The sequence below is a fragment of the Gopherus flavomarginatus genome, chromosome 2 (assembly GCF_025201925.1).
Source record: "Gopherus flavomarginatus isolate rGopFla2 chromosome 2, rGopFla2.mat.asm, whole genome shotgun sequence".
Taxonomy (NCBI): domain Eukaryota; kingdom Metazoa; phylum Chordata; order Testudines; family Testudinidae; genus Gopherus; species Gopherus flavomarginatus.
Window position 1 is genome coordinate 177311693 of NC_066618.1, and position 27141 is coordinate 177338833.

At 41.6% G+C, this 27141-nt stretch overlaps 1 protein-coding gene across 8 annotated transcripts in view; it reads left to right on the forward strand.

The window, feature by feature from the left end:
• The window catches only part of EXOC2 (exocyst complex component 2), a 204346-nt gene that overhangs the window by 112233 nt on the left and 64972 nt on the right, over window positions 1-27141 (forward strand). For 7 of the 8 annotated variants that reach the window (XM_050939919.1, XM_050939918.1, XM_050939915.1 and 4 more), the window contains 5 exons: window positions 992-1117; window positions 11928-12052; window positions 19996-20064; window positions 20803-20960; window positions 25022-25143. In XM_050939919.1, the coding sequence (XP_050795876.1) occupies window positions 992-1117; window positions 11928-12052; window positions 19996-20064; window positions 20803-20960; window positions 25022-25143 (600 nt within the window). The remainder of the gene's footprint in view (window positions 1-991; window positions 1118-11927; window positions 12053-19995; window positions 20065-20802; window positions 20961-25021; window positions 25144-27141) is intronic. The other variant, XM_050939921.1, reaches the window with a different exon arrangement.

Below are 27141 nucleotides of genomic sequence, written 5' to 3' on the forward strand. Positions count from 1 at the left end.
AGTCTCCTCCGAGTTCCATATTAACGAACCCATTCACCTGCCAGTGTTCCAGCCTAAACCTCACCTAGAGAAACAAGAGGCACTGTTGCACGTCCTTGACATCAGAAGAGCCCTGGCCTTCTATCTGGACTAAACCTTCAGAAAGACCACCAAATTGTTTGTCTTTCTTGCAGATAGATCAAAAGGGTCTGCAATTTCTAATCAAAGATTTTCCATGTAAATAACGGGCTTCATTAATCCTTGCAATGAATCTCATAATATTCAGGCACGTTCAGACAGATGAACTCTCTCTACATGGTCCATTTCCATCTGTATGGCATGTCTCAAAAACATGCCCATTATTACTGAAATGTGTCAATCTGCTACAATATATACATTTGCTGAACACTACGCAATAATTCACAGCTCTGTTTCCAACACTGTGTTTGGTTCAGTTGTACTGTTTTGTACTGGACTCAAATACAAAGCGCTCCTTCTCCTTAAAGGGGAACTGCTTGGTAGTCACCGAGAGTGAAGCACTCATAGGGACACTACTTGAAGAAGAAGAAATGGTTGCTCACTCTGGGCAGTAATTGTAGTTCTTAGAGATATGTGTCCATATGGGTGCTCCACTATCCGCCCTATTTCCCCTCTGCTTTGGAGTTCTCTGCTATAGGTCTTCATGGTAGAGAAGGAACTGAAGGTGGTTCAACCCCCTGTGCTATATAACAATGGCACCGGGCTGACTAGCACACATGCGCAGGCTGAATGAACACTGCAATGAGAAATCTCCGATCAGATGCACAAGGAGGGCAAGCACACCTAGAGTGGACACCCATAGGGGGACACATCTCGAAGAACTGTACTTACTGCACAGGATGAACAATAATTTATTTCTTAGGTTGAAGACATATTTTTATTACCTAATTTTGAACCTGATAGTCCCTCTGCAAATAAAATTGGAGTTCCATGAGAAAATGAATATATTAATAACTGTGTCACTGTCTTTCAGGCAATTCGTTGCTACATAGCCCCATTCTAGATCTAGACAGTGATGTGCGTCCATCTCCACTTGGTCATCTCAGTCAGACTGCTTCGCTGAAAAGGGGCAGCAGCTTTCATTCGGGTCATGATGACAGTAAGCATTAGTTTTATTTATACTTCAGACAAATTCCTAGGCCTGTGTATTTTACTGTGTATTCCCCAAATATTAAAATTTGACAGAGGGTAATCATATTCATTGTTTTAGTGTGTTGACAGAAAATGAGCCACCAGTCCATAACAGAATAATATATGTGTATGAAAGTTATTTTCATATTCTGCCTCTACTACCCTATAAAGACACAGAAGTTTCTTAAAGGTAAATTGCAAAGCGAAAAGAGTGTGTGCTTATTACATGATGGGATCAGTCGAGGAGGAGCCCACAAAACTGGACAGTTATCCTCCCCTTATAGATAAAATCCTAAATAAAAATCCCCCTCCTACTGAAGCAAAAAACATCATACCAAAGCAGTCCTCCCCTTCCTGAGATAAAAACTGGGTCCAAATCCAAGTCTCCTTTTCCAAGTTACAGTCAAGGCAACAAAGTCTCTTTCCATGTTGTGTTTCCCTACACATTAGGAACTACTTCCTTATTTTTATCATATCAGTCTGTTGGTCTCTGTAATATGAACCCCAGCTGCATTTAAATGTTCCTCTGCTACTTAACGCCTCCAGGCCTGCTTCTGTGATCCTATAAACCCAACAGGGAAAATAAGATTGCATGCCTTGATTTTACCTGGCTGTCTATAGCCTAGCTCCCTGTTATCTTCCAGGAACTGGATGGGCACATGAAAACCAATTTTTTTTTTAAGTTCTCGTGATGTAGGAGTCTAAAGGCATGTCTACACTTACCTCCAGAGCAATCGATTCAGCAGGGGTCGATTTATCATGTCTAGTGAAGACACGATAAATTGGCTGCTGAGTGCTCTCCCGTCGACTCTGGTACTCCAGCAGAGCAAGAAGCATAGGCAGAGTCGATGGGGGACCGGCAGCAGTCGACCTACTGCAGTGAAGACACCACAGTAAGTAGCTCCAAGTACGTTGACGTCAGCTACGAAAATAGCGTACCTGAAGTTACATAACTTAGACTGACTTAGCTTGCCCTCCTGCCCCCCCACCTCTCAGTATAGACCAGGCCTAAGTCCCATTGAGCCCCGAGTAGTGAGATCACTGGTGACTGAAACTTGAATTCGTATCTTTGTATCCAGGCCTTCCTTACAGGGAAGAGAACTTTTAGTTAGCCAGTAAAACTTTGTAGTAGGGTTGGGGGTTGTTTTGGTTTTTGTGTGAGGGCAAATTCTGACAAACAGTTGGTATAAAAATTCAACATCCACACCCTTTCCTTAGAAGCTGAGGAAGCTACAGCTAAGGTTTCGTTCTATTGTGGTGTTAGTATCCCATTTCGCTATCCAACAAAAGCAAAGACATAAAGTCTTGCTGTTTCTGAGTTTAAAAACAAGCCACGTAGGGAACAAACTTTGAATCTATCTTTTATACATCATAAAGAGGTATGAAGGAAGAATCATTTTTTACTAAGGCTGTCGATTAATTGCAGTTAACTCGTGATTAACTCAAAAAAATTAATCTAGTTAAAAAAGTTAAACCCAATCAATCGCAGTTTTAATTGCACTGTTAAATAATAGAATACCAATTGAAATTTATTAAATATTTTGGATGGTATTCTAAATTTTCATATATATTGATTCTGTGTTTTAATTGAAATCAAAGTGTATATTATTTTTGCTTACAAATATTTGCACTGTAAAAATTATAAACAAAAGAAATAGAATTTTTCAGTTCACCTCAAACAAGTACTGTAGTGCAATCTCTTTGTTGTGAAAGTACAGCTTACAAATGTAGATTTATTTTTTGTTACATGACTGAATTCAAAAACAAAACAGTGTAAAACTTCAGAGCCTACAAGTCCACTCAGTCCTACTTCTTGTTCAGCCAGTCGCTGAGACAAACAAGTTTGTTTACATCTAAGGGAGATAATGCTGCCCTCTTCTTATGTCACCAGAAAGTGAGAGCGGGCATTTGCATGACGCTTTTGTAGCTGTCATTGCAAGGTATTTACATGCCAAATATGCTAAACATTCATATGCCCCTTCATGCCTCGGGCACCATTCCAAAGGACATGCTTCCATGCTGATGACACATTTAAAAAAAAAATGTTAATTAAATATCTGACTGAACACCTTTGGGGAGAATTGTATTTCCCCTGCTCTGTTTTACCCGTATTCTGCCATATAATTCCTGTGGTCTGGGTACACCGCAAGAAGGACAAGAGACACTTGTTATGGATTTTAATGAGGCCACAACTTTATTATGTACATGTCTGGGACTACCCGGCAGATAACGTGTACAGTGCAGGCAAATCCATGCTGCTTCTTTGAGTGATTGTTCATGTCCATTCCAAGCAGGTGTGTGCGTGCCGTGTGAACGCCAGCCGGAAGATTTTCCCTTAGCAGCGTCCATAGGGACAGCCTTGGGGGCCCCCCCCACATGGCACGCTATACAGGGGCCCATCGACCCTCCACCCCCTCAGTTCCTTCTTACAGCCGGTGACAGCTAGCTGGAACTTTTGCTCGCTCTTACAGCAAGCGTAGCAGTGTCCCATTTAAGTGTATATAGTTGTTTCCTCTCTCATAGTTTATACCATAGTTAAAGTCAGTGTTAGACGGTTAATAGTTTGGGGGGGGTCCCTCAACGTACACGTCTCCCCACTGGGGCATGCTTGGGTCCCCAGGGTTTAAACTCTGCAAGGACTGTGGGAAGCTTATGCCGAAGAGTGACCCACACCCTTTCTGCTTAAGGTGCCTCGGAGAGAGCCACCAAAGAGACTGGTGCAGTATCTGCAGGGGATTCCGTCCCAGGACTCTTAAGGACAGAGAGCAGAGACTCAAAGTGCTCCTGATGGAGGCCGCCTTACAGTCACACTCGGACCCTGATCTGCCCGACCCGGCGCCCAGCGCCTCTTCCACAGCACCCCGGCATCGCTAACAAGTCAGGAGGCCCAGTCTAAGACTTCTAAGCCCCAGCAGCAGGGAGAATCGGGACATAGAAAATCAGCCTCCATGAGGCACCAATCACCATCTTCGGTGCCTGCAAAGGAAAAAAGGCCAATGAGGGGCCGATCACACCACCAGGACCTTAAAAGGACAGCGGCGTCCATGAGTGCTGTGGGACAAGCCATGCCACAACTGCATCCTGCAATGGTTCCGTTGACTCCCGCCCCAGTGGGGGTGCGGTCAAGTCCAGATCAGTCGAGATCCCCAAACTTCAACGAGGATGTGCATCTTCCATTGACACCAGAGGTGTTTGAGGCAGCCTCTGACTTATTAAGCCTCCCGGTGTCGGCCTCCCCACACTGGTGGAAGGAGCTGCAGAACATGGCCTGACCTCTGGTCCAATCAAGCGGCAAGCCAGCAATGATGTCGCCCCAGTCCCCGCCCCGTGCTGCCCCTGCGGCACCGGCGCAGAGAGAGCATTCCCCGGCCCCGTGGCACCGCCCTCTGGCGGCAGTGGGTACTGCTCCCCTCGATCCTCCTATTCAGAGACCTCAGACTCGGAGGCAGAATCCTACCGATCCAGTAGATCGAGGAGCAAGAGGTCGGCTTCACAGGGGAGCCAATAACCTTACCCTGTACAGTGACAGCAGCAGTGGCAACAGCCCTCCTTGTGGCTGTTATGGACTCCCTGGGCTTACCATCAGAGCATGGGACAGGTGCATGGCCCACACTCCAGGTCTGCGTCTGTCTCCTTGACGTCAGAGGCCCCGGCGCAAATGCCTCAACCACCGGCACCGCCGTCAGACAGGAGCGTGCCACATCAAATCCCAGCACCCCCTAGCAAGACACCAGCACCAGCGGAAACCATGATCCCGACACCGCAGGCACCGCACAGCACACCTCATCGTTCAGTGTCGACCCCGGTACTGGCTGCGGTGCCGCATCTCGCATTTGCATCGGCCAAGCAACCGCAGTACTGTGTGCCGCAGGCCCCTGCAGAGACTGAGGGTACGGAGGAAGACCCTTTGAAGACCCTCCTCTTCCTCTCCGGATAAGGTGGTTGTGGGAACTTGAGCGGCACCAGCCTTAGAGGACAACCAGGTGCTTCAGCAGTTCCGTAAGCATGCAGTTCAGAGCCTGGCGATCCAAGCAGAGGAGATTGAGGTGGATGTGGATCCGGTAGTGGACATCCTGACCCCCTTGGGCCCATCTAGGGTTGCCCTACCGTTGATAGAAACAATAGCCTGAGACTTAGAAAACTTTCCAACACCCTCAAGTCTTCGTTCATCTCTCTAGTGACTCGTATATAATGCTGTGGCCTGGCTATGCTGGCCATTGCTGCTGCTAGTCAGGCACAAAATGCCTGCCCCAGGGCAACAACCCTGCAAGCAAAGTTCAGGTGCCCCAGAATAGATTGCAGTTCCTGCAGCATGAGTTTTTTAGCCCCAACTGCTCTGTGGAGCAACCCCAGTAACTCCTGAAGCTTATCCTGAGAGAGTCGAGATACGCCTTCCCTGGTGTCCAACTCAATGCCCAGGTAGGTCAATGTAGTGGAAGGGCCTTCTGTTTTCTCCTCCACTAGTGGTACCCCCAACTTTTTAGGCAGAGCCTGAAATATGTCCAACCAGTAACACACTCATCTGATGCTGCTCTCCCTGTGAACAAAAAAATCATCCAAATAATGCATTACTTGGTTTAGTCCTGCTGACCACACCACCGTGCAGTGCAACATTGTACTGGTCAAAGTCCAATGGGTGCACCAGCAGTAGTCGGAAAGCAGACTTGGTATCACATTTAGCCATTAGCACCCCAAGGCTGCACACCCCAACGATATGAACTGCTTCATCAATGGAGGAATACCGTAGGGAAAATAGAGCCAGGTCTATCTCGTCATTAACAGAGCCACCTTGTGGATATGACAGATGATAAATTAATTGGTATGTCCCTGGGGTCTTCTTGGGGACCAGCCCCAGGGGAGAAACTCACAAATATGCTATAGGCAATTGATCAAATGGCCCAGCTATCCTGTCCTCCTTTAATTCTTGTGCAATCTTTTTTTTGAACAAAATGTCCCATCCCAGCTACTGACTTTAAATTTTTTGAAATCAAATGAGTCCTATTTCCCACAAAAGGGATCTGAAATCCTGCTGTATACCCCTCCCACAAATATGCCCCATCTGCCCTGTTAGGGGAATCCCATAGGAGAATCCTTAACACATCCAGCCTATCCGGCATTGGAACCTGTGCCCATTGCACCACCCCCAGCTTATCCTCCTCCCAAGCTTGTGCTCTATGTCCCAGACCCTGTTCCATCCACTCCAAACCTGCGATTGGTGCTTGTGCCACCCCTATTCCTGTTTTCTCCCTGTGATCTTCCCTTCCCACTCTGGCAAGAACGGGCTGAATGGGTCCCAAAACATGTCTCGCAAACATGTCTGTATCTACAGGTGCTTTAAAGAAAATCACCATCATTAAATGCCCAGCAAATATTATTATGTGCCTCGGGCCCCTCCCGAGCTTGCTGCAGTATGAACATCACTATCTATGTGAACTTCTGGCTCCTTGGGTGTCATCCACTCCAACCACTGTGTATGATGAGGTGTGTCCCACTTTATCCCAGTTTGTGCTGCTGCCCTTAATTGAAATGGCTCATCATAATTAAACCAGGACATGCCCCACATTGTGTGCCTGCCTACTTATGCCCGTATACTTAACCAAGGCAGGGCTCCTCTTTGGGTAGGCCTGTACTATAACATCTGCACAGATGAGGAAGGTATCCTCCCAATTTTCCCATGTTCTAGCATCCTTGGTCTCTTGGGCAGCTCGCTGTTTTGCTTGCCTTGCCCATGTTTACTGTCTGTCAACACCTCCCTGTGCAATAGGGGTAGTATATCCATGTATTCACCTCTCAGGATTTTGTCGTTAGTTGTCCTGAGTAGGCAAACTACCTTCGGATCAGCCACCCTGGCAGAACCATACTCAGGACTGCATGGAGGGAGTTCCGCAGAGTCCTGCTCCCGCGTAGGCCCACCAGGAGTCTCTACTCTGTCCCATGAGGTTACATTCCCTGATGGCCAATGAGTCCCCATGTTCCCAGGAGCATCATTCCCAACATGGGCTTCACTACCCTTGCTGGGAGCCTGTCCCTGTCCTGCTGCCCAAACTTAAGCCCACGCTGGACCTACACTGTGACCCTGTGCAGACCCCTCACACCTAGCTGCCTGAAACTGCTGCAGTAAATGCAAATTAGCTTGCAGCAGCTGTGTAATACCATCAGTGCCCCCACTGAAGATGTCACCTCTAGGTATGTCTCCCCAGGCTTCTGGACCTCCAGCTCCTGGGCCCAGAGTATTTACTACCCCAGTAGGCTCACTTCTATCCCCCTCAGGTGAACTTCCTGAGAGACTGATTGAGCACAGTCGCTGCACCTCACTGTGACCCCTACAACTGCCACCTCTTGCCAGGCTGGAAGCTGGATGCCACCTCTGCCACCCATCCCCCCAACCTCTGTCTGGTTCAGATCACATCACCCCTGGGATCAGCATTACTGCCGTCCCTCGTATTCAGTGGAGGAGAACATCCTGGTTCTGAGTGACCTTGTGCCCTTTGGAAGCGCTTTAGTGATGTGGAGAAAACCTCAGAAACAATTTCGCTGACCATTTGCTGACTACCGCTGACTACCTCATTAATCCACACAGCCTGCCCACCTGCATGCGTGGATGCTTCCCCTCGGTCATTTCCCTCCCTCAGTCCATGAGGCTACCGTGGGTTATTAAATACACCACCCTAAGCATTAGCAGCCCCTGTATTGGTGAGCACCCCTGCCCCTGCTGCAATACTATCTCCCTTGGGTCCCCCTCCAGCCTTTGGGCTCCATTGGGACTGCCCTGTGCTGCAGCTGCTGCCTCTGCTTGTCCCCTTTCTGGCAAAGGTACAGACACCTGAGCGGCATCTTGCTCACAGCCAGAAAGAATTGCAGACTGATAGCCCATACATTTACTTGCAGCACAGCTGGTAGATGAAACAGTTAAATTCTCTTGTCTCCCTCTTCCCCTCCCCCATCCCCTTCCAATGCAGGTTGATTGTTTCAAACACTGACTAGCTTCGATATCCAATTCACCCTCCCCAGTTGTGACTTCTAGCCTGCCTATGGATGGAAGAACCTGGGGCAGGGGGATGCTAGTTCCCCTTCTTTCCATCCTCCCCTTCCTGCGTGAGCCTGAAGCCACGCTGTCTACTGCAGCAGACACCTAGCAGCCGCTTCACTTGCTAAATCACACCCCTTGTGTCCTACTTGTAATTTGCCTCTGCTTGCCCTCTGGGGCCAGGGGGGTAACAGCAACCTTTTTCCCAAGCTCTTCCTTCTCCGTGCCCCTGGAGCCATGCTGCTTCACGATCCTGTTTGCTGGCTTACTCTCTGTGTGGAACCGAGACACTTGCCCCACCTTTATGCCCTTCAGAGCTCGCATTCCGGGGTGAGGGGGGGTGAGTCATTGCTGCAAAGCTGACCACCAAGCGCCTTTTTTACAGCAGTTTCTGGCCACCTTCTCCCCTTTCCCAGCCACTGGAAAACAGAACTGTCCTCCTCAGGTAAGCCCCAGACAAACTCTGCCCCACCTTAGTTGTGGTGCAGTAATTATAGCAGTCTTGGATGATGACCCAGCACATGTTGTTCATTTTAAGAACACTTTCACTGCAAATTTCACAAAACGCAAAGAAGGTACCAATGTGAGATTTCTAAGGATAGCTAGAGCACTCGACCAAGGTTTAAGAATCTGAAGTGCTTTCTAAAATCTGAGAGGGACAAGGTGTGGAGCATGCTTTCAGAAGACTTAAAAGAGCAATACTCTGATGCAGAAACTACAGAACCCAAACCACCAAAAAAGAAAAGCAACCTTCTGTTGGTGTCATCTGACTCAGATGATGAAAATGTGCATGCATTGATCCACACTGTTTTGGTTTGTTATCGAGCTGAACCCATCATCAGCATGCACGTGTGTCTTCTGGAATGGCAGCTGAAGCATGAAGGGACATGTGAATCTTTAACGCATCTAGCACATAAATATCTTGTGACACCCATGAGAACACCTGTTCTCACTTTCAGGTGACGTAAACAAGAAGCAGGTAGCATTATCTCTTTTGCAGATGTAAACAAATTTGTTTCTCTGAGCGATTGGCTGAACAAGAAGTAGGGCTGAGCGGACTTGCTTTTTTACAGTGCAAATACTTGTAATCAAAAATAAATATTAAGTGAGCACTGTACACTTTGTATTCTGTGTTGTAATTGAAATCAATATATTTGAAAATGTAGAAAACATCCAAAAATATTTAAATAAATGTATTCTGTTATTAACAGTGTGATTAATCATGACTAATTTTTTTAATTGCTTGACAGCTTTATTTTTACCATTGTCATTTATCTTTATTCTTTAAATGCAAGTTTATAACATTGTTTTATATTCTTTTTATGCTGAATATTCACAGGAAAAATATAAATTAAACAGAACCACCAAAATATCCACATGCTAAAATAGAGTAAGCGCATGACTTTATTGCTGTCACCGTTGTCCTTCCGCACTCCATCTCCATGATTAAAATTAGTTTTCCAGCAATGTGGGATAAGGCAATGCATTCTTTCTTTCTTTTTTTTTTGCAAAATGTCTAGCACACTCTTGGTTACTATAAAAATAGTAATAAATTCTGCAAGATGAAAGTCAAGATGCTATCGTTGCTTAAATCTTTTGCAAAGGACAGTCTGTATGGTGAACTGGTCCCATCAAGCCCCTTTTAAATCTCATATAAATGCAAGAGGAAAACCCTAAACTTCTTTTTGACTTTGTTACCAATATGAACTAAAACATTTTCCAGCCATACTATGAAACTGCCAAAAATTCTTCCATAAGAATTCTAGAATAATCTTACCCATTCCTTTTAGTTTTGTTTGCCTGTGCTACTTGATGTTCTTAGAGAAAAGACTTTTGGTTTATTTTATTTTTCTGCACTTTGAGATCCTGAAATGGAGGCACTAAGGACTATTATACTTTTCTTTGCTTATTTGCTTTGGTTACATGTAGTTTATCTACATTTACATCATAGAAAGTTTGTGATATTAAAGAGCATGTTTAGGCCAAAACTTGATGTCATTGCTCAGAGGATTCATTGATCCATGTTATTCACTAGCATGATGCATCATTATGGCTGCAGTGAATTCTGGAACAAATTCAAAGAAAGTTGAATACAAAATAGCAAATTCAAATTACATCGACTCTGGCTTGAACATAGATTTGCAAGGAATTTTGAAGTATGGCTTCAGTTACAGCTTTAACTCCATAATATCTAGGTCCTACAGCATGCATAAAGGACATCATGCACTGAGCTTGGACAGATGCAGTGTTTTAGGCACTAAAGAGAGATTTGGAGAATTAATAGTCAGAATAATACTAAATGTATAGTTTGAGAAGAGTGTGACTAGTTTAAAGTATTGCATATTGTACAGCACGGTAATGACTACTTAAGGTTTTTTCTATTATAAGGTAGATTTTTGAGCCTTCTAACTTCCCACACCAGAAGTCTCCACCTGAAATGTTGCATCTTTCATCCCTTGACAGCGGAGCTAATCAGCCAGTTTTATATGGGCTCATGTTTGTCTAATTGGTGACTTTCTATGCTATATGACCAATATTTATGTTATAGATTAAAGACAAATACCATAAGCTATTCAGCAGTCTTCCGTGCTCCCATGGAATCATGTAAACTCGTTTCACACTCTTTAACGGTGTAATTTATGAAAGACCTAAGACTATACAAGAAAATCTCAGGTCCCCTTTGTAATCAGTTTGAAGGTCTTTGACGACTTTGTGCCCACATAGTTTGCAGGGATCTAATTCTTTATGTAAAAAGCATGCAACGTTTATTTATTGATGCAGAATAGTTTGCTAAGAAACAGCTCTGATAATCAAATGGAGAAAGTCAACATGAGGAAGACAAACATGATTGGAGATGGAAGTTTCCTATCCCACCTCCACTTTCCATGCTCGTCCACCCTCTCCTGTATTTCCTCTCTCCCATCTCTCACCTGACAAGAAAATGGGAGAAGATCCACCTCTTCCCCTATGTTCCCAAAGTTGTAACTTTATTGATGTCTAGTGATGGGTAAGGTTCCAAGATTATATAGAGGTTTATGCAACTTCAGATAATTTTTCTCTTATTTTTTGGTCTCGTCCCAAGTGAGAAATGCTATACTTACTTTTATTATGATTTTTGGAACTTCTAATAGTACTAGTCATCCAAGAGTCTCAAATTGCTTTACAAATATGAATGAATTTAGCCTCCCACCTACAATGTCAGTATCCATCCCCATTTTACAGAGAAGGAAACTTCGCTAATGAAATTGTGGAGAAGTTGATGAGTGTGATCACACTGGAAGTCTGTGGATGATCTGGAAATAAAATTCAGATCTCCCATTTCCCAGTCTTTTGTCTTAATCTCAAGACAATTGTACTGCCTACATTCCAACCTTCCCCCACCCTATGTTTTAATGGCTAAGCCTCTGATCCTCCCTGTTCAGTTATCATTTAGCCTGGTTTAAAGACAGATTTATGCGAGTAGATTGTTAGGATGTACAATATAATTCAGTGGGGCCATACAAGCACCTCTACATAAACGGAATATTATACTTACAGTACCAACCCCCTCAAAAGAATATATGGAAATAAATCTCGCACGTACACAAGCTGTATGCCATATGGACCAACTCGTAAAATGTTGCTATTCACACCTGTGAGATTATAAATATGCATGCTAGATCTATTATTTTTAGATCACATTCTAGCAGCATGTTAAAAATAGCTTTTATTATCAATTCAAAGTTATTTATTCTTTCTCTTTTCCTCTTAGCTTGGCGTTGTAAAGCTCCTCAACAAGTTGCGTTTGTTGAAAAGTTGACAAAACTTGTTGTAATTCAGCTCCCCAACTTCTGGAAGCTCTGGATTTCTTACGTGAATGGAAGCCTTTTCAGTGAGGTATGGGATTCATGCATACACATAACCTAAATGTCTTCAGATAGACAAAGCTCATAGGAATGATTTTGTATTTGAATTTGAGTTTGAAACTGCAGAGGTATAGTACCTCAGTGGAGAAGATGCCTGACTAAGATGTCTTTGCAGCTTTTGGATTACAGAGATTTGTAGAACGACATAAGTAATTGTACGTCTACTGATTGGTGCTTGATTTGGCATGAAGCAATGGACCCACTTTGTATGTTATGAATGTTAATCAGTAACTTTCCTAAAAACATATATGTAAGGATGCTATTTTTAAAAAAACCCTGAAGGCTTCACAATAGGAACTATTTTATACTGTAATATAGTTCTCTGAGTGACCTCCTCCTAACAATTGAAATGTACATAGTTTCAGTCCTGCCTGTCAAGATCATCAGCCAACTGTTCCATGTTGGATCTTACATTTAGCAACATCTAAGAAAGGAGACAAGATGTTTGGTAATCTTAAGAAATGATAAACTAGATGAATCTTAAAGATATGAGAGACAAAGCTAGAGGGATAGTGTTTGACTCTGGAATGGTCATACATATTTTGTGACTTTGAAGAATTTGGATTGGAGGATAGATTTAACCCCAGAGTTTCAGAATGACAGAAGCCTAGAATTGTGTGTACATACCCACTCACACACACACTAGTGTGCCCAATCTATGTGCAAGATAACTGTAGTGTCATGTGTCACAATTGTTTGCGTCCTTCATCCTGTCTTATGTTAAGTAAATCTAGCCCATTAATTGTGTAGCATTACTGTATGATGCCAAGAGCAACAGAAAATATTTATCATAATATTGAAATATCATCAAAAGGAATGTAACTCAAACCAGTGATCATACAAAATGACAGTGTTAATAACTTTAGTAATTACTCAGATATACATAGCATACAGCATACTGCCATATAACCTTTAAAACTAAAGAGAATAATGATATCTTTTGATTCGTTAATTGCTAGTCCCAGTTTACAAAACTACAGTGTATTTGGCAGAAAAGGTGAGGCTGAAAGTGGCCTGGCCATTTCTCTATTTTTCCAGTAGCTGGATACTAAGAGTGGGGCATCCCTAGAAGAGGAAGTATAATTATGCCATTTTCCAATGATGATGAAAGGCGTTATCTGGTTATAGAATAGGGAACCTTCAATTGCTAGGTCATCTTACCAATATGAAGGTTGATTTCAGTTTAATTCCTAGAAAAATATCATGTGCCATTTTTTGGAGTTTAATGTACTATCCTACACACCTATATTAGACATCATTTGAAAGCTTGTTTTAAGTGCATTTAGATGAGGTATGATTTGGAACTGTCAAGTGGTGCTGTAAACCTGTAGGTGAGGTGAAACAGTAATACCCAAAATGATAAAGTGTCAGATTTGCACAGTTGTGGAAACACTGCAACATAACTATGACCACTTTTCTTACTGTTTAAATTAATTTCAAAACCTTCATGTGGTGTTTATTGGTCAAAGCTACCAAATGACTGTATTAAAAGATTGTATTGGTTTTGCATGGACAAATTTTATTTTTTTGTTTTATTTCCAGGAATGATGAAGCTGTTTAGCATGTGACAAAAATGTCAAATGTCAGTATTTTGCAATCTACTAACATGACAGGTTTTCACATTGCATATTCTTAATTGGCAAAGTATCTCACAAGTGATTATAATAGTTTTCTGTTTATTCAGTTGAAATGTGCTGATCAGATCAGTCTCACGCTGAAGGTTATGCACCGATAGCAGTAGATTGCATTCTCATAGTTTGTACAGCATGGTGGGTAAATATAACTATATGTGGATTCCTAATGTAATGCTTCCCCATTTGTAAGCATTTGTACAAAACAGCGTAGCATCTAGTCTGCCTGATAGAAGATTTTAATTTGTACTGCCTATGCATGAAGTACTAAGCTTTGAAATATTCTAGAAACTAGCTTTTTAATTCAGTGACACTTACGCATGGGTCAGTACTAGTGTTAGAGATGATGGTACAGAGCTTCATATTATGAATATGCAAAAGCTATTAGAGAAAGAAGGGACCTAACAAGAAGTAGTGAAGACAAAGTCCACAATTAAGTTCTTGCCTCTGTAGTGAAAAGGGATGAAGAGCATGTTATAGCTCTTATCAATCATGTCATCAACAATATGAGAAACCGATTTGACCCTAACTCACACCCAGAGGCACTTATCAACACATCTACAGGATTGCACATAGCGTCAGTTGTGCAAGAGTCTCTACTGAAAATAGCAGATGGTGGTGAAGAACAAATGGAGAGATTTGTGAGAGGTGCACTTGATTCTGATTGCACATGAAGCTTCTTCAGCCCAGTCTAGAAATTTGGCATCAAAACATTTGCTGACATAGCCAAGAAGACTCAATTTAATTCTGGCAAGGAGGGACAATCATAACAGCTGTCAGTCTCAAAATTGTTTTCCCTGAGACCTCTGTCCTTAGCAAGATGGAGAGATGATGTTTCAATCTCAGCTGTTCCTAAAGCTGGTCTATACTGAAAACTTGTATTGGCACTGCTGTGTCTCTTAGGGGTTTGAAAAATCCCCCCCCCCCCCCGAGGCAGACAGCTATGATGACCTAATCCCCAGTGTAGACATGGCTAGGTTGACAGAATAATTCTTCCATCGACCTAGCTACCACTTCTTGCAGGGCGGTGGATTAACTATAGTGACAGGACAATTTCTCTCATTGTGGTGAGTGGCTGCACTGAAGTGTTACAGCAGCGCAGCTGAAGCACTGCAGCTGTACTGCTGTAGCCTTTTCAGTATAGACATACCCTCAGTCACCCAATAGGATCTGTGCCTATGTCCCTTTTTCTTGGTGATGGAACAGTAAGAGGAACAGACGAAGCTGATTTAGGGCATCAGTTGAAAGCTCCAGCTGAAAAAATCCGTGAGCTAAAAGCATTCAACAAAGAAACCATAGTGTACCTCTCAGATGCCAAAGCTGTCATACAAATGATAGCTGGAGACAAAGTCTACACATTTGATGAATTGGCTACTGAGTACTTGAGGCAAGTCCTAAAAGGATTTGAAACTAATTCTTTAACTGGAATCTTTGATGGGTATCACAGTAGTAACTCTGAAAACTTCAGAAAGAGAGCTCTGAACAGGGTCTAAGGTTGGATGCAATAAATACCAGGTGATTGGTGGATGCCCTGTGCCTCCATGGGAAAAATTTTTAAAATGTGGCATCCAACAAACACTCGGTTGCAAAATTCCTCTGTGAATGTATGGTTCAAAATGCACCTGCATGTAGGAGCACACCCAACACAAACACCACCTTTCCGGTGGTGAAGCAGCAAAGTTCATCACCAGTTGAGCTGTTAAAGAGGCCCAAGACCTGTACAGTATTCAAGAGAAAGCTGATACAACATACAGAAGCATCCTTGTATGTGCCAATATGGTTTTTGATGTCAAAGGAACCATTGTAATTAGGTCACCTGATACAGATGTTTTGGTCGTTGCTGTTCAATACTTTCCAAAAATGGAACACGTAGATAACATGTGGATTGAAACAGCCATCATTACCAGCACAACTAACAAGTCTCTCTTCATGTCTGTGCATGAAATTTGTGATGCACTGACTCTGGATGTCTGCAACATGCTTCCTGTTCTACATGCTTTAACAGCATGTGACTCTGTGACATACCTATTTGATATAGGAGAAAAAAATCTGCTTAATGTTATTGAAACAAAGTGATCTTCAGAGCCTCCCAAATTGGGAGATTATGATGGACAAGCTGCAGATTCTGCAGCAAGGAAGTTGATAGCAGTCCTGTATGACCAGAGTGAGAAAGAAAAGGAGACCCACGAAGACCTGACTTGCTTGCACCTCAATCTAGCCATCAAGAAGGATAAGTCACTGACCAGAATCCCACCATGTGAGGAGAGTGTTGAAGAGCATGTCACAACAGCATCTTGGCAAACAAAGGTTTGGATGTCTTCGCACATAGGTAAAGCAAATCATGGATCACCATTACAACATGGAAGGAAAAATTAGGATGACGAACAGCTTCCTGTACTCTTCAAAGGCCTAGTGGCATCTGCGCTTTTACAAGACCTTATTTGTGCCTGTACCAGTAAGGTTGCTGAGCAATCAACTGTGTCTGTAGTCATAACGTTCTTGCGTGCACAGAGCTGTGTACATGCCAAAGCAACAAAGATAGTGGTAGCCCACTCACTCTTGACAGAGATCATAATAATGTACAATATGATGATAATTGTCCAGAAATGTCACCAGCGTTATCACATTTCAGTTATACTAATACAAATGTATTGCTAGATTTTGTTTTAGATTGTTTAGATCAGCTGCTCTCAAAGTTTAGCAACCTGAAGACCCCTATTTTGATTTTAAAAAATTTGGGGACCCCCCAAGCCTCCCGCTCAGTCCCTCTCCCCACTCTTTTGAGGCCATGTACCCTGCTTATTCCATCCATCCTCCCTCTGTTGCTCGCCCTCCCCCACCCTCATTCACTTTCACCAGGCTGGGGCAGGAAGTGGGCTACAGGAGAGGGTGAGGGATGTGGGCTCTGGGAGGGAGTTTGGGTCTGGGCTGGGGCACAGGGTTCGGATGCAGGAGGAGGTTAGGGCTCCGTCTAGATGGTGCTTACCCAAGGTGGCTCCCGAAAGTGAACGACACATCTCTCTGGTGGTAGCTCCTAGGCGGGGGAGCCAAGGGGTCTCTGCGTGCTGCCTCTGCCCACAGGCACCACCCACAGCTCCCACTGGCTGCAGTTCCTGGCCAGTGGGAGCTCTGGAGTTGGCGGTTGGGATGGGGGCAATGCACAGAGACCATCTCCCCCCAACCACCCCAGCTCCCCGCCCTAGGAATGTGGCCGCTTCCGGAAGCAGCGCAGAGCTGGGGTAGGTAGGAAGCCTGCCTTCACCCCGCTGTGCCACCAGACTTTTAGTGTACCTGAGGCACTGGGAGGGAGGAGGAGTTGATCAGCGGGGCCTGCGGACCCTCTGGAGTAGCCTCAGGGACCCCCAAGTGTCCACAGACCCCAGTTTAAGAAATGCTGGTTTAGATTGCTGCAGTGATGCTTTGAGATCACAAAGAAATCCAATTTTATGTCTTTGAATAAAACTTAGTGTCAATAAACTAAAAAAAATGCAAATTATTTCAAAGTGATCATTTTAACATATTTATGGTGTCGTTTTTATCCCTCATTTCTATTGTAATAGCACCATATGATGGCACCATATCATACCTCATTTACAAGTAGACCTAATAAGCTTCCAAATGATGTATGATGTGCTTGTGTGTACAGAGGGTACATTGTCGACCAAATCGGTCGTGTCTGCCACTCAACTAAAATCCTCAGAAGTGGATGCATTTTGTTTACTCCATTTCACAAATGGAAATCCGAGGGAAAGAGATAACATGCATTTGCCAATGCCATACAGTGATCCAGAAGTAGAGGCAGTATTAAAATGTAGGAGTTTGACTCTTTCCCAGTGTTTTTTCCATAGAGAATCATGCCGTAATTCTCTAGTGAAAGTGATGAGAATCCTCCTGAAGCTTTTAATTTGAAAATAACTAAAGTTTTGGTAATAATACATTTCTGGTTATTAGAGATTGGATTTGGACTTAAAACCTCGACTGTAAATTAATGTAGTTTTCTGTCTGTGAGAAATTTCAAGAGACACTGACACTATGTTTACAGTTGTGCACAAAGTTGAGCAGTTCTGGTTGTGAGAGTAAGTGCAAGAGAAAACGCAGCAATCTTGTGTAATGCCTGGTCAGAACATTGTTTCCATGGCAAAAAAGTTGGAGTTAATTTGCATGTTATACTGTTGAGGTACCTATACTGTACTTTCATAGGGCCAGATTCTGACTGCACAAGCAACTCATCCTCATCCCTTTGTTCCTTTTTTGTCCATATGTGGGAAATGGCCAAAATCCTGTGGACAGTGCAGGCTCTTGTTGCCACTAGCTATCCGAAAATGGATGGGAGCCTAAGAAACTTCATTAGGAGCTCCTGAGGAGAGCTTCAGCCACAAGCTGTAGAATTTTGCGAATAGTACAGATTTTAGGCATCATTGAAGGTGTCCTTACTACATTTCCTTGCAGTTTATTGACATGTGAGAAACAAAATGTTGTTCACCATAATTTTGGAGACAGAGAGAGAAAATCATGAAAACAACGTGCAGAGAACCATTTGAGTGAAATCCAGAAGCCTGAAATAGATTAACTCTAATACAAAAGAAAAACCCAGTGATAAATAACAAGCTGGTTCTATTTTCTGTTGTGAAGTTATATATATTTTTCTTGGCATAAAGGTAGGCTGTTAGTCTTAGAATAGTGACAGTTAAAGATTTATGTGCTATTTCTAACAGCTTAAAAAGTTTGCAGCTCTTTGAACCACTCAGATCCACATGAAGTAGCATATGTGAAGTCAAAGCAGTGAAATATAACCGTTGGTCTTACCACAAAGTAGTTTTGGTCTGTCTGTGCAGGAAAGGGTTAAGATTTTTATTCAATGAAATCACTAAAGGCAAAAGTATCTTAAGATCGTTTATATTTTTTCTTTAATATAACTTCATATATGCTTTAAGGGAGCAATCAAAACAGTTTAAAAACTTTAGTTGAGTAACATTTTATAAGGTACCTGCAGCATAGAGAAGTTTATTCAATATGATTGATTTTTTTATCAGAAAAAAGGATAAAAAAGAGGACAGTACATATGAGGTTCATCAGTAATATGCAGGAATTGTTCTAATTAATATGAGATGGTACAGTTCAGAATAATAAAGGAAAACAGAGAATTTAAAAACTCTAAAGTGTTTTTGATGAAAAGCTGCTTTTTATTTGAATTTCTTGTTGGTAATTTTATGCTAACTACAAAATTTACTTGGCATTCATAAAAATAATCTGAAGAACTTCTAAAAAATGATGAATTATAAAAAAACAAACATTAAACTTCTTTAGACGTTTTAAAAATATATTGATTATATACTGCTTTAAGGACAGTTTTAAGAATATCTTTTCCTAACTACAATTCTGCTAATATACTTTTGTCCAGTAGGTGTCACAGTGCATACATTAAATTAGCAAATGTTCTTAGCTAAACAATTCCACCTACTTCTCCAATCCAGTCTTTTAAACAGCTTTTTCTATTAAACATGCTTTGTGTTATGGCACACTTCGCACACAAATATATAATTATCACTTGCATTTGAAAACTACTAACAGTATGAGCAATGTTCAAGCCATACTCTTTTCTTCACACAACTGTAGCCAAAGTTGCTAGTGCAGATGTGCTTTCATGCTTCTAAATTTTCAGATATGTGAATTGTCCAGCAAGATGATTATAAATCTTCATAGTAAGTCCATTACAGATGATTTAGTTCTTCACTTTGGAAAATAATGGCCTCTGTCTTCTGAAACAAAGTACTAAGCCAAAAGAAAAAGAGGAACACGCAGTACTTCTGCACTATCCATCATTACAAAGAATGTACTTTATTTTAGACCCACATTTTCCTCCATGAACCTCTCACCTAGTGGGGACTTGAAGATTCTTTTCCTGCAAACTTACTGCAGGATTTTAGAGCTCTTTTAACAAAGTTAATGCAAAATCATAATAGAAAAATATTGCTTTGACTTCAATGAAGCTTGTACTTCCTACATTGTTATTTTACGTTCACCTTTTATTTTAAGTTGTTATGGCATATTGTGCCCCACACTTAAACACCAGCAGCTTGATAGCTACTATAAGTAAATACGTGTTGACCAGTGGAGACTTTGCTTGTAGATGTGACTTGAGTTAGCTTCTTTTATCCCATTGTAAACTCACTAATCATTTTTGACCCCTTTGCCGTGATGCATCTTTTTTAGAATGGTTTTAAAATTGAAAGTCATGGTTACAAAACACTGATACTTTTCAATTGTTTCTCATTTTTACAAGACTGCTGAAAAATCTGGTCAAATGGAAAGATCAAAGAAGAATGCTAGGCAAAGACAAAATGATTTCAAGGTAAGGTTGGTGTGCAGACTTATTTTCGGTTAGGTGGTCCTTCAGATTAAGACACCTGAAGAAGGCTTAATTTTCAAATAATGGTGAGTGTTGACCCTGTAATAATCAGGCCCCTTTAAGCTGTTTTAGGTTCAGCTCCCAGAAAACAATAGTCACTTACCCAAAAAGGGGGGGGGGAAAAAAAGCCCTGATCCTTGTTCTACAAGAGACTACAATCTAAGTAAAAGGCAGATATCTTGTACTGGCAAGTATGCTCACACATCACCAGCCATTTAAGAACCTACCATCACATCTGAAGCCTCTACAGACAATCATGCTTTGGCTGTGGTGGGCCCTGCATCTTGGAACTCACTTTCTTTATGTCCAACCCCTGAAATCTATTTTTTTTTATCCCTCCTTTAAAAAAAAATCTTAAATCTTTATTTTTCACAGTTGTTTTTTGCAGTGACCCTTATTAGCCTTATGTTTATTGCCTTCTCTGTCCTAATTTGGACCCTGTTGTTTATGTTAAAGTGATTTTTTTGTTGTATATATTGTATTTGTTTTAATTATGTTGTACAGTGCTGTAGTGTTTGTTATGTGGGTGTTTGCTATGTAAGTAAAATTATATTCCTTAATGAAATTTGAAATGTATGCCTCCCATTTCAGACTATATTATGTGATGAATACATAACTGGTTAAAAATAGTGGTGCAGTTTCTAAGTATTTATTTTTATGATTTTTTTTATGCTATAACAGAAAATGATTCAGGAGGTGATGCAGTCCCTGGCAAAACTGATCCGTGGAGCTTTGCTTCCATTCAGCCTCAGAGAAGGAGAGTTGAGACAGTTTGGTGGCTGGGAGATGAAATCTGAACTCTCTGGACAGTGGCTAACACATGTCATCCAGACTGTAAGGTAACTGGGGCTATTGGTCTGTGTGGTATGAGTCTTTAGTATGTATAATATAGTCTAAACTGTGTCTTATTTTTTTATTTTTTTATTTTGTGTTCAACTGAAAGATCGTTAACGTTGCAAAGTCAAGGACACAAAAGTTAGGAAATGTCAAAATTAAGGTTGCCTGTGCAAGATTAATTCAACCTACTTGTGCAGATATGCATTATGATATAGTCTGTAATTACATGATCACATGCTATATTTTTTCCTCGGGACTCTTGTTTCAGTGCACAGGATGGACAGAGCTCTGTAGATGAATCAGGGTTGTGTATGAGGTTGTTGCCTATAGGACCTCTTTGTCATTTGTTTTAGAAGTTGCAAGGTGTGTAGTAAATGAGGCAGGAGATTGCAGGAAGAGAAGGGATGTCCTCATAAATAGGAAAGCGGAATGTCATCTTGGAGAATTGGTTTCTGTCCTTGCTTCTCCTTAAATTCTGATGTAATGTTGGGTTAGTCACTTAAACCAGAGTTTTCACAGCTGACCACTGCTTGTATTACTGATTTCTTAGATGGTTAAGTGAACTAACGATGGCTTATAATCAACTAATTAAGTGGTCATGCTGAGCAGACAATAGTAGTGGTGTGAACAAAGTCATTGATAGTTACCAGATGACATTCCAGAGTCACAAAGCAGTGATAGTGGCACACAGAGTGATGAAAGTTTGAAAATTTGTGTCCATCCCCTCCTGATGGCTGCTCTCAGTGCCTGCACTCTGCTCTGAAAGAGGATCAGGAAAGATGATGGCTTTGCAACGCCACAAAGGTCCTGGTTGTTGGTGGAGGGTTATCAAGTGCCCACACTTGGAGCCTGGTTCCTGCTGCTAGCTATTCCCGATCCCTGTGCCCTGCTCAGGATCAGGGATAGGGATTATGGCAGTGACTCAATTTGCCTAGTTCTTGCCCAGTGCGGAAACATTAAGGAGATGCAACCAGTGTAGTGTCTTTGATAGGCAGCAAGTTTAAAACAAATAAAAGGAAATATTTCTTCACACAGGGCACAATCAACCTTTAGAACTCATTGCCAGGGGATGTTGTGAAGGCCAAAACTATAACTGGGTAAAAAAAGAACTAGATAAATTTATTGACGATAGTAATGCAAAGTATTGCACATTGGGAAACAAATCCCAACTATAAATATAAAATGATGGAGTCTTAATTAGCTGTTATCACTGAAGAAAGAGATCTTGGAGTCATTGTGGATAATTCTCTGAAAACATCCACTCAATGTGCAGCAGCAGTCAATAAAGCAAACAGAATGTTGGGAATCATTAAGAAGGGATAGATGACAAGGCAGAAAATATATTGCCTCTATATTAATCCATAGAACACCCACATCTTGAAGATAGCGTGCAGATGTGGTCGCTCCATCTCAAAAAAGATATATTGGAATTGGAAAAGGTTCTGAAAAGGGCAACAAAAATGATTAGGGGTATGGAACAGCTGCCGTAAGAGGAGAGATTAATAAGACTGGGACTTTTCAGCTTGAAAAAGAGACAACTAAGGGGCAATATGATTGAGGTCTATAAAATCAGGACTGGTGTGGAGAAAGTATATAAGAAAGTGTTATTTACTCCTTCTCATAACATAAGAACTAGGGGCCACCAAATGAAATTAATAGGCAGCAGGTTTAAATCAGAATATTTTTTCACACAACACAGTCAGCCAGTGGAACTCCTTGCCAAAGGATGTTGTGGAAACCAAGACTATAATAGGGTTCAAAAAAGAACTAGATAAATTAATGAAGGATTGGTCCATCAATGGTTATTAGCCAGGATGGGCAGGGATGGTGTTCCTAGCCTCTGTTTGCCAGAAGTTGGGATTGGGCAACAGGATGGATCATTTGATGATTACCTGTTCTGTTCATTCCCTCTGGAGCACGTGGGATTGGCCACTGTCAGAAGACAGGATACTGGGCTAGATGAAGCTTTGGTCTGACTCAGTATGGCCGTTTTTATAGGTCCATCAATGGCTATTAGCGAAAATGGCCATGGTGCAACCCCATGCTCTGGGTATCCCTGAGCCTCTGATTGCCAAATGCTGGAACTGGAGAACAGGGGATGGATAATTGATAATTGCCCTGTTCTGTTCATTCTCTTTGACACATCTGGTATTGGCCACTGTTGGAAGACAAGATATAAGGCTAGATGGACCATTGGTCTGACCTAGGATGGCCATTCTGATGTTCTTAACTCTTCTCCGGTCTTCCTTTGTGTCCCTGCATAAAGATTTGGCACAATTGCAGCCCTCCAGTTAAGACTGCAATTGCTGCCGCTTACAAGTATATAGGGTGCTACAGTCCTCATAGGGAGAATGATAAGGCATGGCTCCACCCTCTTCCACACCAGTCAGTGGTGCTGGGCTGATGGAAATTAAATGGTGTTGGTTGAGTCTATGCTGCACTGTCTTTAGACGTGGCACAGTAAGTGTGTTCCCTGTTGGCACGTCAAACCATTATGCCCCGCTAAGGTGGTATACCTTCACATTACCCTTCACTGCAGGCTCTGTTGCTGTTTATTTTATGATCACCCCTAGGAGTGCCAATCATGGACCAAAACACCATTGTGCAACGTGCTGTACAAACACAGAACAAAAGGATGGTCCTTGCCCCAAAGAGCCTTCAATCTAAGTATAAAACAAGAGACAACAGATGGATTGTCATAAACAGATAAGAAAAGTTAATAGCACAGAAGTACTTTATATCTCTGACTGTAAAGGGTTAACAAGTTCAGTAAGCCTGGCTGTCACCTGACCCGAGGACCAGTCAGAGGGCAGGATACTTTCAAATCTTGAGGGAGGGAAGTTTTTGTGCTGTGCTGTTAGTTTTGGTTGTTGTTCACTCTGGGGGCTCAGAGGGAGCAGATGTGCAACCAGTTTTCTCTCCAATCTCTCCAATACAGGCTCTTATAAGTTCAGACTAGTGAGTACTAGGTAGATAAAGCGAGTTAGGCTTATGGTTGTTTTCTTTATTTGCAAATGTGTATTTGGTTGGAAGGAGTTCAAATGTGTATTTGGCTGAAAGGAGTTCAAATTGGTATTTTGCTGAAAAGATTTTAATTTGTACTTGTGTACTTAGGCTGGGAGGGTGTTCCCAGTGTCTATAGCTGAAAGACCCTGTACCTATTCCATTTTTTTTAAATTTACAAAGATAATTTTTACTGTTTTTTCTTTCTTTAATTAAAAGTTTCTTGTTTAAGAACCTGATTGTTTTTTTATTCTGGTGTGAGACCCCAGGGGATGGGGTCTGGATTCACCAGGGAATTGGTGGGGAGAAAGGAGGGAAGGGGGAGAGAGAGGTTAATTTTCTCTGTGTGTTAGAATTACTTTCTCTCTCAGGAAGAGTCTGGGAGGGGGAAAGAGAAGGAGGGAGGAAGGTGAATTGTCCTCTCTGTTTTGTGATTCAAGGAGTTTGAATCACAGTGATCTTCCAGGGTAACCCAGGGAGGGGAAGTCTGGGAGAGGCAACACTGAGGGAAAGGGTTTACTTTCCTTGTGTTAAGATCCAGAGGGTCTGGGTCTTGGGGGTCCCCGGGCAAGGTTTTGCGGGGACCAGAGTGTACCAGGCACTGGAATTCCTGGTTGGTGGCAGCGCTACAGGTTCTAAGCTGGTAATTGAGCTTAGAGGAATTCATGCTGGTACCCCATCTTTTGGACGCTAAGGTTCACAGTGGGGATTATACCATGACATGGATACAGACAGATGGAGAATTACAAAGAACCAACAAGACAATATTGGTCATTGTGATATAGAGTGGTATTAGCACACCAGTGGTCTCAACTTTGTCAAGTTTATACAGTAAAACAAAGAATCTCTATATTGATATGGTTTCAGCAAATGAATGAACCAGATAGTAAAACATACCTATGGTATTATGGATGATCACACAGTTTAAAAAGCTTACTGTTGAGGGGACTAATATCCATAAGCAAAAGAAACTCATAAGTAACTTTGTGATATTTAGCAGTATTGTCTAGAAAACTGTGGGTTTAAACAAAACCTTCATTTTATTTTCTTCTCTTTCCAGGCTTAGTTATGAGTCCCTTACTGCACTTGAAATACCAAATGATATGCTTCATATCATCCAGGATCTTATTCTGGATCTTCGAGTACATTGTATAATGGTCACCTTACAACACACAGCTGAAGGTAATAAAAAAAAGAAATGTGCAGACCTACATTTATGTGGTTAGGATTTTTTATTTTCTCTTTGGTTAAATCAGACTGCATTCTAGAATAGATTGTGTTCACTTTAGGTACTTGAATCAATAATAAAGTCACCTGTAATTCACAGAGTCACAACATACAAGACCTGTTAGGTTATTCTATCATGTTCCCTGTATTATGAGCCCTTTTTACCCCCTTTAATATAAGGCAGACACTTTTTTCACTAGGTTACAGTCTTTTTTCCAAACCGAGCAAGCTTTAATTTATTTGTACTTTTTGTCATGACACAGCTATTCTATGCAGTGAATCAGCATTATTACTACTCTGTTCCGTAATTTTAGCTCAAGCTTGGATATTCTTTTTTAAGTGAGCAAATCTTAAAAACTTTACACAATATTTTAGTTGCAATTTTATCAGGGATACTCATTGTTTGTCTCTAGAGTCCTATTTAGCTCTTTGCGGTCATAGATTCATAGATTTTTAAGGCCAAAAGGGACCATTAGTTTATCTAGTCTAACCTGTATAATAGGGGTCATAGAATTTCAATGAGTTATCCCTGTATTTAAGTTCAATAACTTGTTTAACTAAAGCATGTTTTCCAAAAAGAAATCCAGTCTTGATTTGAAGATTTCAAGAGAGAGTGCATTTGGCAATATCCTTTGTTAGTTTGTTCCAATAGTTAATCATCCTCACTATTTTTGAAAAAAAAAAAAAAAAGTGCCATATTTCTAATTTGATTTTGTCTGGCTTTTAACTTCCAGCTTCGGGTTTTTGTTATGCCTTACTCCACTAGATTAAAGAGCCCTTTATTAACCAGTGTTTTCTTACTTTTCCTCTTCAAGTCTCTTCCTGACCCTTTTTTATACGTTAAACACATTGAGCTCCTTCAGTCTCTCACTGTAAGGTATTTTTTCCAGCCTTCAAATCACTTTTGTGTTCTTTTCTGTACACTCTCCAATTTTTGACATCTTTTTTTAAATCTGGTCACCAGGACTGGATGCATTATTCCTGTATTGGTATCACCAGAGGTAAAATCATTTTCCTGCTCATACTCGCTACTTCCCTGTTTATGCATCTAGCAATCGCATTATCCCTTTTGGCCAGGGCATCACACTGGGAGCTCATGTTCAGTTGTTTCTCCACTAAATCCTTATCAGTTACTGCTTTCCAGGATACAGTCCTACACATTCTACAGGTATGAACTGCATTATTTGGTCCTAGATGCATAACCTTGCCTTTGGGTTGATTCAAATACATTTGGTTTGAATGGGCCCTGATTACCAAGCAACCCAGATCACTCTGTATGACTTCCCTCTCCTTATCAGTATTTACCACTTTGTCAGTCTTTGTCATCTGCAAATTTTATCCACAATGATTTTATGTTTAATTCCAGATTACTCATAAAATATTGAATAGCGTCAGACCCAAAACTGATCATTGCAGAACCCCACTATTCAATGATGATTCCCCTTTGACAACTACTTCAGTTAGCTAGTTCTTAATCCATTTATCATGTGCTTTACTAATATTGATTAGTGCTGATTTTTTAAATGCAAATGTCAGGTGGTGCTAAATCAAATCCCTTATAAAAGTATAAGTATATTAGACACTTATGCAGTTACCTTTATCAACCAAACTTGTCAACTCATAAAAAAATGAAATTTGGTTTGCTTGACAAGATCTGTTTTCCATAAAACCATGTATATTGGCATATTTATAGTCCCATCCTTTAATTCTTTTTTGATCGACTCCCATAAACATTTTTCCTTTATTTTGCCTGCAATTGATTTGAGGCTAGCAAGCCTTATGATTACCTGGGGCATCCCTTTTGTCCTTTTTAAATATTGGCACTCATTCAGTCCTCTGGAATTTTCCCAGTTTTTCAAGATGTATTAAAAATTAACACCAGTGGGCTAGAGATCTCTCTTTCCTGCTTTTTTCTTTCATATGGGGATCATGGTGTCTACTGGTTTGATCAAA